Raw genomic sequence first — 15,054 nt, 5'->3', positions numbered from 1 at the left:
AATTGTAAATGTTAATGCTAAATGTTGGTCTCAAAACCTAGCTGATGGAATAAAAGTTACATTTTTTGTGATTAAGAACATCTACATTTTAAATACAATTCTTAATCTCTATTTTATTTTTAATGCATGCTGCTGTAGTTCTTTTGGGAAAGATCTGGAAAAGTTTGAGCTGTCTAGACCCCGTTTGGCTTCCAAGAGTTCCATTTTTTTTTTTTTTTAATATTTTGTGAGACCTACTCGAGGAGAAATCGCAGGAACCTAAGCCAAGGCAGTGTTTTATTGTATTTACAGGTTATGCTAACAATGGTAACATTTGACACGGGACCTGTATGATTATGTAAGAATGGTGTGCAATGAGATGCATTATAATTTACTTTTTTTTCTTTTCATAGTTTACCTTGTAGATAGGAAGGTGTCTTGGATGCTTCTTGCAAAACGACCTACACATGTGGCAAAACAAATTGGTGGTGGCTGTGTTCTAAATGATGAATTGGATATATGATAGCAAAGCTAAATGTGAAATTTTTCACAATCGGTCATCCTATCATCCCATCGAATAATCAGTCAGATGAATTTGCATGAAATCAACATAGGCTACCATTCCACGTCTTCGCTGCCGAATGGTTTCGGCGGTCCATGCAGCAACACACCTTTGCGCTTGTACCTGCACATTTGGGTGATTTAACGTAAGGGACTCATTTCAATGTGAATTATGCAAGCCTGCATTGCGTTTGGAGCAGAGAACAGTGACGAAGCAAAAGTAACTGCAAAGGCCTGAAAATCTTTCCGTGCCTTAAAGGTGCTGGTCTGCGCTCAAAGCGCATATGAACATCAAAAATATTTCATGAGAAATTCATCTGCAAAGTTGAGTTCCTTGTTGGGACCCGGGATGGACACAAAGAAATATGAGAAGGACTGAAGTGACTTAAATATCCTAGTCGTGATACGATTTTATATACATTACAGTGAAAAGAGGAAAGTTGGTTAAAGCTGGATTTTCTACATTTTTTTTTGTCAAGACTCAAAAGACCTCTTTTTTTGTAACCATACAGACGAGACAACTTTAATAAGAGCTGCACAATATATTGGGGGGAACAAAATTGTTTGTGATCATGGCACATGCAATGCAGAATCCAAGATGTGTAATTCAGACTGAATTGCTTTTATGCTTTAATCCAATTTTGACCAATCAGATGGAACCTGAAATGAGCATCGCCATCCTTTTGACATTTAACTTAGAATACTGAGCGTTCTTAATTTTCTGCATGAAACAAATGTAATTTATTGCGGTAGCAGTTAAATATCACAATATTGATAATTGCACTATGCAACACCCATATCGCACATTGCATGTTTTTCCAATAGCGTGCGGCCTTAATTTAAATGTAAGCATGATAATGTATGGCATCTTAGAGTAAACTTAGTGCAGTATTTCGAGGCTGGGCCAAATGTTCTCTTTTTAAAAATCAAACGGTTACCTTGGTATGTCTCCTAGGATTCCATAGAAAAAGGAAAACCCACATTTCAAGCAAATCTCAATGTTGCAAAATGTATTCATTAACAAGATTGAAAAGGAATGGAAGACTACACACTTTATTAATTTGAACAAACATCAAGAAAAGGTAACATTCAATGTAAACACCCCCCTCCCCATTTGTTCTGGACACGTGTAAAAGATTTAAGCGAACCAGCCATCGGCTAACGTTACATGTACTAGATCTGCCGCGACCTGCGTTACCGTGTGTCGTCTCCCGGGGGGCAACAGAACTGCTTGTGTGACAATTTAGAACATTTAGCAGCTCTCTAATTCTGCAAATGTGAGTTTTAGGGTCTGTATTTCTTTGCGCCACATAGGCGTTTTTCCCTCTCGTCCATTTTATCGTGGCCAAATAGTAAAGTTGCCAACAGCTTCAGCTTGTCTGCCCAATACCCGAAAACCCAAAGTCCCCTTAGCTGTATGTCTTATAAAACCTTATTTTTGACTAGTGCGTCTTGTGTTATCACTCATCCATTGTACAGTTTATTTCAGCATGTGATGTACAATTCCACACAAGTGGTCAAACCCAGGATTTGGGAGGCCAAACTTGTGTGAGTGACAACAGGAGCTATTTCCACATCATTTCAAACAGCTGTAGCATAATTCATTGTAATTCTATATAATTTAAATAAAGATCAATTTTTATGTATTTTTATTTAAATGTTTTCAATCACAAAAACTGTACTTGATCGTCAGCTCAGTTTGCAGACCAACAACATATATACAGTTAAATCCCTACAAAAGGCTACTTATGCAGGCAGCCAGTTTAAAAAAAAAGCCCCCAAAAAAGTGAGTATGATGGAAAAATAACAGTGGTTGTAAATGGTGGTGGTGATTATATAAGTAAGCACTGCAAAGGTATTTAGAGTGATGTGTTTGCAATGGAGAAAAGGCATTGTGTGTTTTTGACTTGGCACATAAAAAAACTAAGTGTAAAACAATGCCAAGTAGTGGATGTCAGTGGTCAAAAAGACAAGAAAATGCACTGTCCACGCAAATACATACACAAAGCGAGGACAGGACACAGCATCATTCTGTCCATAAATTTAGATCAATTCAACTAAAAGTGAGCAAATGGCTCATTTTTTTTCTCCATTATCCAATTTAGCCCTTGTTACAAACACCCGAACAATAATGTCATTAAATGGGGCGGAGTTATTGTCCAGTGCATTGCAAAAAAAAATATTTCTAAACGCACCCACACTATTCTGCATGTGGTGACCTTTACTTATCACCATGAAAATCGTTTGATCCAAACAGGACCAAATAATTCTGCTTTGAAAAAGTAGTGTGTGTCCGTGCATGCGCATGACAAGAAACATTCAAGAAATTAAATAAATTAAATGACCTCATGGTGTGTGTTTTTATATATATATAAAAACAGATGTCCACTGTGAAAAGAAGTAATGAGGCATAGTGGACATGAAGTCTTTGTGGATGGTTTTAGATTTAGAACTCGTCGTGCCGAGTGAGGGCCTCTCCAAAGTCGGTGGCTTGGCTGCCCACAAACAGGTCGTACTTGTCCACAATTTCAGCCTTTGTCAGGCGGCCATCCTAGTGAAAGGAAAGTTCAAATAAAATTACCATACATGGAATGCTTTTTTTTTTTTTTTTTTTTTGCAGCTTATGTAGTTCAAAACGCGCTGCCGGTGACGTGCACTGCTTCTAATAACATTGGCTGCAAAGTTATATAAGCTTATAACCACAGGGAGTGTGACCAAATTATCCACTGTTCCAACTGTCTGGTGACCTTTTCAAAAACGTGTCTAGGAGCTTTAATTACAGCTTAAAACACAGGCATTTTGGGGGGTTAAAAATGTTAATTAAAAACATTAAGGAGCATTTTTATATATTTCTTTTGACAAATAGGGACCGCTCCCAAGGGTAAACCGTTATTGTCACATCCTCGCCACAATGAAAATGTTTATTTCCATTACCTCTGTGGAAGTTGAGACTAGTCAATACTGGGAAAATACATTGTTTAAATAGAGGCCAATTGTATTTAACTGTTTTGACACATTTATTTCGCTGTGTTTTTCATTTAACTTGCAAAATTTTTCATTTAGCTTTTGTGTTCAATTTTAATTCAATCATTTCAGTATTTTTCCCCTTATTAAAAGCTCAAAGGTAAAGTTCAAACTGTGCAGAATATTACAATGGCTAGATTTTGTGGAAAGAAATCTGAGATGCTATTTTAAGGCCATATTAGCCAGTCCTACTGCAGAGAGGAAATATAAGACGCGACGGCTTACTTTATCTGCGTCAGACTCATGGACCAGGTGCTTGGCCTCGGCCTCGGCGTGGTCATAGTCACTTGGCAAGATCCAGTCTCGTGTTTCCTCCTTGTCCATTTTGCCGTCCTTGTTTTTGTCCCGGAACTCGGTGAACTGTTCCCTCTCCGTCTTCACCCACTCGGGTTCCGCAGCGCCCGCCTCATGGTACATGTCACCTGGGAAGGTCAACAACATCTTGGTTAGGTTCTCCTTGTATTGTCTTGTTTCCCTGGACTGCCATTTGTATGTCCCGGACAAGCTAATGGACAAAAGCTAATTTATTCAAAAGTGTTCTCTCGCAACATCCGTCATCCATGCAGTAACCACTGTAGCTGAAACGGTTAAGTAAATCCCATGGATTTACCCAGAGTGACGTCTATCTTCTTTCAGGCGGAAACATGACTTACCAATGTACTCGTCCAGGTCAATTAGACCATCTCCATTCTTGTCAATGTCTTCCATAGTTTCCTACAGGGAAGAAAAGAGGGCAGGGCAAGATAATTAAACAGCTGTTACAGTGGTGTTACCCGCTGGGTCGATTTTATCACTTACAATCACCACAATGTCTTTCATGTGCTCAAACTCCTCGGGGTGAATGAAGGCAGTGAACTCTTCTTTGTTAGCCTCATAGTCACCATTCTTATCAGCCAACTTGAACCTCCTTTCATCACGCGCCATCATCTGTCTGTAGCTGAAGCCATCATCGGGTTCGGGGTAATCTGTGGTTAAAGGTGTGTGACTGAGTTTGGGCGGTGTTGCGGCTGACTATTAAACCTGCGGCTGAAGGTTCTTACCGAGAATGTACCCATATGTGGCATTCTTGTACTCCTCCCATGACACCTTGCCATCCTGATTGAGGTCATGCGTCCTCCACTGGCGATCCACGTCCTCGTAGATCCACCTCTTCTGCGCATGTTTGATCCACTTCTTCATCTCTTCTATTGTCACAAAACCATCCTTGTCGTCATCAATGCGCTCCACAAGGATGCTGCGGACAGGGTCAAAGCAAATTGGTGAAAAGCAGACCTACGCCGAGGAAAAAATATTGGCAAGTCACAATATTTGGTCGTCCGACACAAGCAGGCACGGTTTGTTGACGCCATGCTTTCTGCTTTTCATTTGATTGCAAAACACTTTAAGTTTAAGAATACACCAAAATATTAGATGGAAAATTATACAACTACAATGGTACCTCAAGATAATACTCCTGGGGAAAACCAAGCATCTTTGGAACACACTGTTTTTAGAAGGTGGTAAAAAAAAAAAAAAATCGACAAAGTCAACAAAGACTAAAAGAAAATTGCAACTGTACCTCAATGATAACTATCTTATGCTACAACATAAGTCTTTGTGTGCGTTAAGTGCATCAATGTGTGCGATGTTTGTTCTAAACCATTTTGTCCAATGCATGCGGTGTGTGGCTTGATGCTGGTGTGTCAGTCAAGGAACACACAGGTTGCTGCAGAACTAGAATATAGGCGGTAATCATGAGGAAACGGTAATCATGAGGAAAGTGTGGACATAATTAAAGCCAATAATTGTTCCTATTCAGATAAATGGGCCGGCGAGGCGTGGACTCCTTGTACGGTTTTACCACGAGCCTCGCTGTTTTATCCACGGGTACATTTTAGATTATTCATATGGTTAAGTATTGTGTGTGCTTCATTCGTTCCCTCCCTCTCCAAAATGATTGTCCTAGGTTGGTTTAACCTTTCCATCAACGCCAAACTTGAAAAGTGGTAGGTATGTGGTTGGATGGCCTGAAGCTGTGCAGGCAACACAAACATGGCAAGCCCATGTAAATGATATTATTATCTTGGGTGGTCATACCTTGATGACGGACTTAATTACTGCATAATTAGTGAGTACAATTTGTTCTGACTTGCAACCAAGTTCAGTTACATTGACACTATCGGTAAGGAAATCATCTGTTCGCAGCCACTTTCTTGGTGTGTTTCATGGTAATGATATGATACACTGTGATACAAAGTCCTGCTTTCACTTTTTATATTTGGCACCAGTCTTCCACAAATTTCTCAGCAACTCAACCAAATGGAATTTCCATCTTTGCTTTTCTAAGCCACTGTGAAAAATGGCCCCACATTATGAGAGAAACCTTACCCGAGTCGCTCCTTGCTTTCCTCAGGAGTGAGCTGGTCGAAGGTCTTGGCCTCCTCCTGGCCCAGGAAGGCTTCGTGATCATAGTCGAAGTTCGCCGTGTCGTCATGCTCCCTGTTGCTGAGAGGGTCATCGTGGTGCACGCGGTCTTTCTTCTCCATGGGCTTGCTGGTGGCGTACACCACGCAGAGGGCAAAGCACATTAAAAACGGCCGCAGCTCCATCCAGCCAAAGTAGATGCACCTGGAGAGAGTGAAATGGTCTATTATGTTACATTGTGAGCATGGGAAGGACTGGACAAGTGGCAAGGGTGTGTCCTAATGACACTGTGAAACACTTCCACTCTAATTGGAGATATTTAATATCTTGAATTCATAGCATTGAAAAAGTTTTTTTTTTTTTTTTTTTTTTTGCAGGAGTAGATGTGTTTGATGCCCATTTTAAAGCTTGTTTGGAGCCTCAGGTATAGTGACTTGAGATAAGACATGGGTTCATCACTTTGAGCCTGACTCCAAAAGTGGATCCACAAAGGAAAAGAAATTCAATCACAGCTCTCTGTTTCGAATGGGCATCCCACAACGACACTTTGAGCTATTTCATTCTGTGCCAAATCACTGCACGTTTCACCAAGTGGTTTTTAATGAAGTCATTAATTCAGCTTTCTGTACTTGTTAATAGTGATGGCACAACAGTAAATATCAGATTTTAGGTCAATCGGAGCAGGGGTTTGGGAGCTACCCTATGCTGAATGTTGACATATACTGCAAAAAGGGGTATGGCCACCTTACTTTCAACCCTTATACTACTACTACTGGGTCATCACCATCAACAAACACAGCAAATTTCATTAAAATCAAAATACGCTTGATTCAGAATTTCAGATTTTTTTTCGAGTCGCCAATGCAGAAGACTGGCACTATGAAGTTACAAATAAGGACAGCATCGCTATTTGTTTTTATATATAGATTACGTCCGGCGGGATGACGCTTTGATAACAATAATAACACATCAGAGCAGTTGGCAAATCCTGAAAAACACATACTGGTGAATAAGTGAACACGATTCCGTTCAGGAAAGATTGAGGGTTATGTTCAAAACTGACTTAGTGCTACAATCCACCGGCTAGCTTAGCGCAACAATTTTTCTTCACAAATCTTACAACGTCTAATGCTAATTTAATTTCAAGGTTGTACATCTGTCATACAAACACTACTAGCGACGTTTGATTTCAACATTTGTGTTTAAAGCCCGAATTTACTCCAAGCACACTTACCGATGTCTTGAGACAACTTCGTCGATGTGGCTGTCGACTCAACTCCAGGAAACACACCCGTCCACTTCCGCTGGTCGAGCGCCAACTGGCCAATGGCATTGCGAGGACGCAGGTGGCATGTCGCTCGCTCATTGGTCCATATCCTGTGAGCATTGGTGATTGGATTGGCCGAAAACCGCCACGTCCTCAAAGGCAACGTTTTCCTCTCATTCAAAATGATTTCCAACTACCTACAAGTGGAACGTGAAAAATGCTCATTAAATAACGTTTAAGATTTTGGAGAACTCTTGATTGTAATGGTTGAGTGTGAAATGTAAAATTATTTCCTTTTTTGAAGAATAGAACCACTTTAGCTATTTTCATATTTTCTGGGGAAATCCTGGTGATTAATGACAAATAACAAATATATGTGAAAAGGTTCAATTATCAAGAAATATATTTCGGATTTCTTCTTGATGTCAATATTTCACTGTGACAGTGGACATGTTAAGCTTGAAAACATCCAACCAGACTCATATGATGAAAATTCTCAAACATTGTGTAAATATTTTGCAGGGATCCACCATTTTAGCCTCCAGCGAAAAAGGAAAACGCTAGTAGTAATGTCGTCAAACACATCAAAATAGTTCTTTAAGGGGCTGTTGCCCCAAATAGACAAGGATAGATGCAAAGTGTTCAGTATGATAATGAAAATATATTATCAAAATGAATGGTTTATTAAATAACTTCAAAGAATGATTCAGTTTCATTTAACCACTTAATAACATGCTGTAGGTGGCAGAGCAGTATGCAGGACATGGCAAATTTAAGTACATCGAATGGAAAAAAAAATTATAAAATGAAGGAAACGCATTGAAAGAGACTGGTGTACTGGTATGTGTGCAAATGTTTGGCTACTTTATAATCAGCGATCATTATTCCGTTCCATTTTCAAGACAACTGAGTGAGTCAGTTGAGAACACCAAAGGCACACACACTATCCTGGTACCAACTTCTTATTCAACCATAGTAACTCAACTGTCAACTTAGTAGGAAAACCAAACAAACAAAGACACACAAAAAAATCTGGCACAGTGTGCAGGACGTGTACAATGGAAGCCTTGACTTCAGTCTAGTCCTTTTGGTCTTTGTTTGATCCATCAGTAAGTGTTTGTAATGACTATTGAGTTCTGGAATATTACATGACCAAATACACTAAATTAAACTCTCCGTCAGATTCACATGATACTGACTCTATTTTTAACATTAATTTCTTAAGTTCTAGAACAGAGGTCTTTTCTTCACTTGGATGATTGACAGCTTCTTCATCTCATCCCGCTGCCAGGTCTTCATCCTCCTTTTTTCTTTCTTCACTCGACTGACAGACTGTGTCGCACTGCTTATCGCCTTCGCCAGCTGGCGCAAAGGACCCCCCACCCCCCCAAAAAAAGTTAGTACAATGTAGGAGACATATTATTTGTAGTAAATAATCATTTGCATTCCAATTAAGTGAAAAAAATGATAATTCCTTGCTACACACCTGGTGATCTCTCACGACACAAAATTGACGTGCCACAATGGTTGAGTCTCACTGGTTTAGAGTACACTCGTGTGATTTTGAAACCAGACAGGAGAGCTAACTCTTACCTGCATCGCTTTCATTTTCTTTCTTCTCACTGAGGAAGACCCGTTGCATCATGAGTTTCTTCACCGTGTGACACTTGTATTTGAGCTCAGGTACACTGCCTTCTTTTCCTATAGACACACACAAACACAAAGCTCAAGCATGACTGTGACAAAAGCAGTGCCAGTAACCCTTTTGAGAAGACATGGAGCGTGGAGACGTTACCTTTGCCTGGTCCCTCCTCAAAAAGAACGCATGTTCCCAGGGCATCTTGAAAGGGAAAGTGATCAGTAGTATCATAAAAAAAAAGAGCAAATACATTATTATTTCTTATTATACATGCTTTGTGGTGTGCATTTTACATTAGCAATAACCTGTAGAAGGGACGGTTTTAAGTCAAAGAACATTATCATGCCTGTGAGTGTAATAACTGATTTCAGTAGTGCCCCTGACCTCAGTGAAGAGCAAAGTAACACCTGCATTTATCCGACTACAAGATGACTCCCATTTTTCTGATTACAATCTGGCACTGTCTAGTAAGGTGTGAAGATCTACAAAAAGACTAATTAGTGTATTTGAGTGGTTTTTTTTTTGTTTTTTTTACACATCTTGATCCATTTGGTTGCATATGTTACCTGTCCTCTTTGCCAAATAACACAAGGCGCACGTTTTTCTCTTCAAAAGACTTGTTTCCGGTATTCTCCGTGTCTCTCTGACTCATTTGTTTCCCACATTAGTGAAGAGTCTTACCTTCATATTCTCCTGCAAACACATATTGCCCCACTTGCATCATTGGCTGCTCACTGTCAATATCCTTTCAGACAAATACAAATAAGATTCTGCTTTTAACAATCCTAGTGATGGACAATAGCTTTTTTTTGTTTTGTTTTAATGTCGTCGTAAAACACCACAACAGTCAAAACTTACCAGTATTTTGCAGGTGCCCCAAGACTTGAACATAGCATCATTATTTATGATTCCAGAGAGTTCGACAACAACGAGCTGCTCCTGGACACACATACATACATACATATAATCATCTATCAAAAAGAACTAATCTACGGTGCTGTGAAAAAGTATTTGCTCCCTTCCTCATTTAGGTGTTTATGTGTATTTGTTTTAATATGTCAAATAAGCGCAAAAAAAAACAAAACAGCCGCATGTTAACCAATAACTGAACATGCACTTCGCGGACAAAACTCATGCACGTGTCGTAAAAACCCTTCAAAATCTTATATGCTTGGCCACAAAGCACTCATGTTTGGATAGTCCAAAAGCATTTATATACATTGATAATAGCACCTACCTCGTCTTCCCATTCGTCATCCATGTTTAAAATCCTGTTACACACGCGAAGGTCGACGTTTTCTTCCCCCGCGCCTGGATCAAACCATTGGTTCGATTACTTCCGCAAATGTTACGGTGGCTGAAAAGGTTAGAGTCATTATGTAATTGAGTCTCTTGACCACTCGATGTCGCTGTGGTCCTTTTTACAGTTTTTTTTTCGTATTCACATAACAGTAAAATGACATGCCTAGCACAAATATACGTGTGCGTGTGCGTGTGTGTGTGTGTGTGTGTGTGTGCGTGTGTGTGTGCGTTTTTTTTTGTGTGTGTGTGTGTGTGTGTGTGTGTGTGTGTGTGTGTGTGTGTGTGTGTGTGTGTGTGTGTGTGTGTGTTGCAATTTGGGACCATCGAACATATTGCTATTGTTATTAATTAATATCTCTTTCAGTATTGGAGGAATTTTATTTTTGCAAAGGCATCATTTCACAATACAATGCAAAAAAAGGGCGAAGTTCACATTGCTGTTTTTGTACTTAACCGTGACATGTAAGACTCGAATACAAACGCACATTCAAAATATTTACTGTAAAAGAAAATAACTGTAATTTGACCAATGATCAATTCATGATGCAGTGGGCAACTGTTTTGTGCTCCTAAAGTGATTGACATATGAGCCTGTTGTGTAGCACAAATGCAGCTGTTGTGTGTGCATATATGTGTGTGAGTGTGTCTGCATGGACCTTTCTGGATGTGCTGTGCTCACACAACTTCTGGTAAGTCAAAATTTCTGTAAACTATAGCTATAGCTTGATTTTTTTAATCAAAATTGATCACAAGATATATATCATTCTTGCTTTTGGAGTTATGGAATTAAACGCTGGTGGGCGAGTGAGAAAAAGCCTATAAATAGAAAAAGTCTGGAAATCCCTTGTGCTTCTTGCCATCTATGACAACAGTAGCAGTGGACAATGTTTTAGATACACGTGCATAATACACAAAAAGCCAAAACAATCGCAGTCTCAAAAATTCTACTTTGATAAATGAGAGGTTTTGATTTATATTTGATTTGATTTGTTAGTGCTTGTAGTTATGAATGCAGCACACACTGAGAGCTCTGTGAAATCAGTATTACCTTTCTAAAAGGTAGATTGTCCTTGATAGCTCAAGTGAAATTGACTCTTTATACTGTAATGAAGAAAGAACCAGGCTAGTCATAAAGATATGTGTCTTTGGGGACAATTTGTGATTACGGGCATTGACAGTTCTATCAGAGTATGGAATATTCCTTAATTACAAACCAACAGTCAGTGTCATAAAGGGAGAGGCAGGACCCTCATAAACGAACACAAGGGACAGCTGCAGCACAAACACGGAAACAGGAATTGTATTGGAACAGAATGGCTACTTGTAAATAAATTTCTGGGAGGGAGTGCGAGAGAGATTTTTGACGGGACTATATCCCCTCCTTGCCCCTTGCATGCTCCCAGCCTAACTGATTATGTCATTGGCAGAGTAACTCATACTTGGTGCAATGGCAGACACTGGACACTCAGCTATTTGTGTACAAGCCATTAAAAAGTAAAAAATTCTCACGTTATGTCGCCATCAAAGCCCAACATCATCTGTTTACTTTTTCCTCAACACCCTGTGCTGCATGTACCCACTTGGTTACCTTGCAAAGCTGTTTTTTTTTCTCCAAATAGAAAAGCGGCCCTCCTGTCTACCTCTGATCTAGGAAGCAGAGCAGGATGACTCTTCAGTGGACGGCAGTGGCCTTCTTTCTCTATGCAGAGATAGCCATCAATCTCATCTTGTGTGTCCCATTCATATCAGCACAGAGGTAGTGTATATACTAGTGCAAAAGTGAATATTTGGAATAAACATGAATTGTAGTACAGTTATTCTCAACCCATATCAGTGTGCTCTAAGTGATCAACAGGTGGGCAAAAGGAAATTATACATATTCACCTAATTGGTCCAAAAATGTATTCATTTCCTACAAATAATGTCCCACAGCCTTGTAGCAATTTATGACAACCAAGTCAAATGACAACTGAATATTCTTCCTCAGGGGCACTTTAAATGGTGATCTGCGTGTGCCGACTCCTGTTTACCCTGAGTTTGAATGTAATTGGTTAATTTTAAACCCAGTTATAAGTCACACTATAAAGATTGGACCTGTTGCAGTCGATATAAAATTGATGTCCTGTTTTTGCAGATGGCGCTTGGTTTTCAGTTGGAAAATATGGACGTGGTTATCCCCTTACTGGAACAAGTGTTTCTTCGCCATGATCATGGTTCTCATTGTTCTTTTCCTCGGTGAGCCACTGTTACTGCAAACTGGTCCAAGTTATCAATGTATTGATATTGACCGTAGGATTGATTGAGACTTACCCACCCTCCGATCAAGGAAAGTAACCAAGTGCACTGTTCTTTGTTACTCCACCCGTAGATTTTTCTAGTATCTGTGCTTGACTAATGTTCTGAAGACTTTTTACTCAAACACCTTGCATTTGAAAACACAGTGGGCAATGTTACTTTCCCCTCATTACTTTGTCAAAATACGCTTTTAACTTTTTTCAACCCATTTTGGAGGACAGAGAGGGCTAAAATCACGGTGAGGTGAGATTTTGGAAAAAAAAAACACACGCTTACGTATCGGTTAAATGTTTTTTTTTCCACTTTATCATTGGCTAATTTTGCTGTTTTTCTTTTTTTTTTCATGTGTCACTTCACATTATTAGAGGAAGAATATGGGAACACGTAGTTTTGATAGCGTGTCACGGATTTATTTTTTTCTTTTCAGCACGAGCACTTTGCTAATGTAATTGTGTTAAGACATCAAAACTGGTCCATTTGATACTTTTCTTGTGATTTCAACTTCAATTTTACAACAGAGTGTGAGGAGAATACTTTTGCCACCTCTGCCACCCTCAGATGCAGCTCGTGAGGTGCACAAGTACTCAAGCCCTGAATCCATACAAGAGGTGAAGGTGAACTCCAATCTCTTCGACCACCTTCACATGAGGCTCTTCAGAGCTCAGAGGAACCTCTACATCTCGGGCTTCTCACTCTTCCTGTGGCTGTTAGTCTTATATATCATTCCCAATGAAAAGGTGATATAATTTTGCAAAGCAGCTGAACTGTGCGCTCATCTTCTGATAGCAGCTGAAGAAGACTTACATGCAGAAAAATGTGTCTGCGGAAGTGGCTTCTGAGCAGTTCATTCACTAGCCATAATACAACAATCTAGTGGGATACCCCTCTCCCCCCCCCCACCCCCCGAATCTCTTCATTTGCCATTTCTGTGTATTTCATGTTCCAGTGTCATGCGGCGGGCTATCATCTTGCTCAACCAGGTGGCTGTCACGGCACAGAATAATGCAGCTCTTCAAGCGCAGATGGAGAACGCTGCCAAAGCCGCCAACCAACATCAAGAGGACAACCGTGTACTCAAACAAGTCAGAAGAAATCATAGCTTCATGACAGCACTTTATATTGTAAAGTGTGACTTTGGTAAATGTAACCATTGATCCTTAGACTCTCTTAGGTGAGGAAAAAGTAATTTCAGAAAAGAATCATCAGCTGAAGCTTGAAGTCAAGAGCCTGTCCAATCAGCTGAAGATGGCACAAGAGGGTGAGTATTCATGCTAGCCTCTTAGAGACACTTTCAGAAAAAAACTTGTTCCCACAGCTTTGATAGCGAAGTGAACGCAGTAGCACAAAATGTTTACCATGGAGTATTGCCAAAAATGAAATGTTACAGGTTTGATGTTGTATATGTTAGAACATACAATTAATTAAAACATAAGGGAAGCAATCAACTTACCTGATGGAAACGATCATGTTAGTGCTTGTACAGGCAGCCATATGCAGCGGTCCAAACGTCAAACGACACATTGAAATGAAATCGAGAGTTTTCCAATTCATCCATCCATTATCCAAACCGCTTATCCCCACGAGGGTTGCAGGCGTGCTGGAGTCTATCCAAGCTGTTTCAGAAAGTAGGCGGGGTAGAAATGGAAAAAGAAATGCTGAATAAAAGCTGGAATGCCACAGTGGATGGTGGAACACCCCAAAGCAACTAATTTGAAGTCCTGCTTGTGTGTGCAGCCATTCACAAATCCCATGCTGAAGTGGAGACCATGAGAAGTCAGACCAAAGGTCTGGCCAAGGAGTACGATCGACTGCTGAGCGAGCATCATCAACTCCAGGTAAATTAACATGGACGCATTCATGAAGATTATGCGTTCACTGACACTGATAATACTCTATTTGATCCACAGAATCTTCAGAGTGCCGCAGACAAAAAGATCCAATGAAATACATGGAAGGAACTGTCAATACATCAAGGGGTCATATTTTGGAAAATGTATTTTCATTGTTTGTATATAAATAGTGGTAGCTTCAGATTGAGGTACCAGCTTGGTCATGGAATGAATTAAACTGAGAACTCAAGGTACCACAGTTGGTTTTGTTTACTGGAGTGCCTGACAACCCACCAACTGTGAAATTAAACAACTAAGACAATTTTTTTGTTACTTGTCTCATTCAAAAAAAATCCTGAAGCTCCAGAGCGACTTTCAAGTACGTGATGGCCACAGTCCCAATATGGTTAACTTAGCCAGTGATGCTTTCACACCTGCACCATTGATTTGTAGTCCTGGCACCAAAAGGGTGATGAAATACAACCATGTTCTTCACATGGTTCCCTTCTTTCCAGAGTTCGGGCTACTGACCAACCGACCTACAGGTTATCTATCTATCTATCTATCTATCTATCTATCTATCTATCTATCTATCTATCTATCTATCTATCTATCTATCTATCTATCTATCTATCTATCTATCTATCTATCTATCTATCTATCTATCTATCTATCTATCTATCTATCTATCTATCTATCTATCTATCGATGATCCTGAAAACAAATGTTGCCGCACTTGCAGGTGAACGCGCAAG

At 39.8% G+C, this 15,054-nt stretch overlaps 3 protein-coding genes across 4 annotated transcripts; 1 reads left to right on the top strand and 2 right to left on the bottom strand.

Moving 5' to 3' along the window:
- Positions 1-2,007: 2,007 nt before the first annotated feature.
- On the bottom strand, positions 2,008-7,299 carry LOC109531274 (calumenin-B). Its single transcript, XM_019895485.1, has 7 exons — positions 7,202-7,299; positions 5,932-6,171; positions 4,605-4,798; positions 4,363-4,529; positions 4,218-4,278; positions 3,790-3,986; positions 2,008-3,091 (listed from the first exon to the last, which is right to left on the bottom strand). The coding sequence occupies exons 2-7, from the start codon at positions 6,150-6,152 to the stop codon at positions 2,987-2,989; spliced, it is 945 nt and encodes a 314-aa protein (XP_019751044.1). The 5' UTR covers positions 6,153-6,171; positions 7,202-7,299; the 3' UTR covers positions 2,008-2,986.
- A 576-nt stretch (positions 7,300-7,875) lies between these two features.
- Positions 7,876-10,234, bottom strand: gtf3c6 (general transcription factor IIIC, polypeptide 6, alpha). Of its 2 annotated transcripts, none has more exons than XM_019895498.1 (6): positions 10,111-10,234; positions 9,732-9,812; positions 9,555-9,618; positions 9,030-9,074; positions 8,828-8,935; positions 7,876-8,596 (listed from the first exon to the last, which is right to left on the bottom strand). In XM_019895498.1, the coding sequence occupies exons 1-6, from the start codon at positions 10,132-10,134 to the stop codon at positions 8,511-8,513; spliced, it is 408 nt and encodes a 135-aa protein (XP_019751057.1). In that variant the 5' UTR covers positions 10,135-10,234; the 3' UTR covers positions 7,876-8,510. The 2 variants fall into 2 exon arrangements, with proteins under 2 accessions (XP_019751057.1, XP_019751066.1); XM_019895507.1 differs by having other exon boundaries at positions 9,036-9,074.
- A 542-nt stretch (positions 10,235-10,776) lies between these two features.
- LOC109531050 (B-cell receptor-associated protein 29-like) lies at positions 10,777-14,621 on the top strand. Its single transcript, XM_019895076.1, has 8 exons — positions 10,777-10,864; positions 11,795-11,931; positions 12,310-12,410; positions 13,029-13,176; positions 13,417-13,552; positions 13,632-13,728; positions 14,205-14,305; positions 14,378-14,621. Exons 2-8 carry the CDS (start codon positions 11,840-11,842, stop codon positions 14,411-14,413), a joined length of 711 nt encoding a protein of 236 aa, XP_019750635.1. The 5' UTR covers positions 10,777-10,864; positions 11,795-11,839; the 3' UTR covers positions 14,414-14,621.
- The last annotated feature ends 433 nt before the right edge of the window (positions 14,622-15,054 follow it).

The sequence above is a fragment of the Hippocampus comes genome, unplaced genomic scaffold, assembly GCF_001891065.2.
Source record: "Hippocampus comes isolate QL1 unplaced genomic scaffold, H_comes_QL1_v1.1 scaffold570, whole genome shotgun sequence".
NCBI lineage: Eukaryota > Metazoa > Chordata > Actinopteri > Syngnathiformes > Syngnathidae > Hippocampus > Hippocampus comes.
Note: the sequence above shows the minus strand (reverse complement) of the source record. Positions and strands in the feature narration are given on the sequence as shown.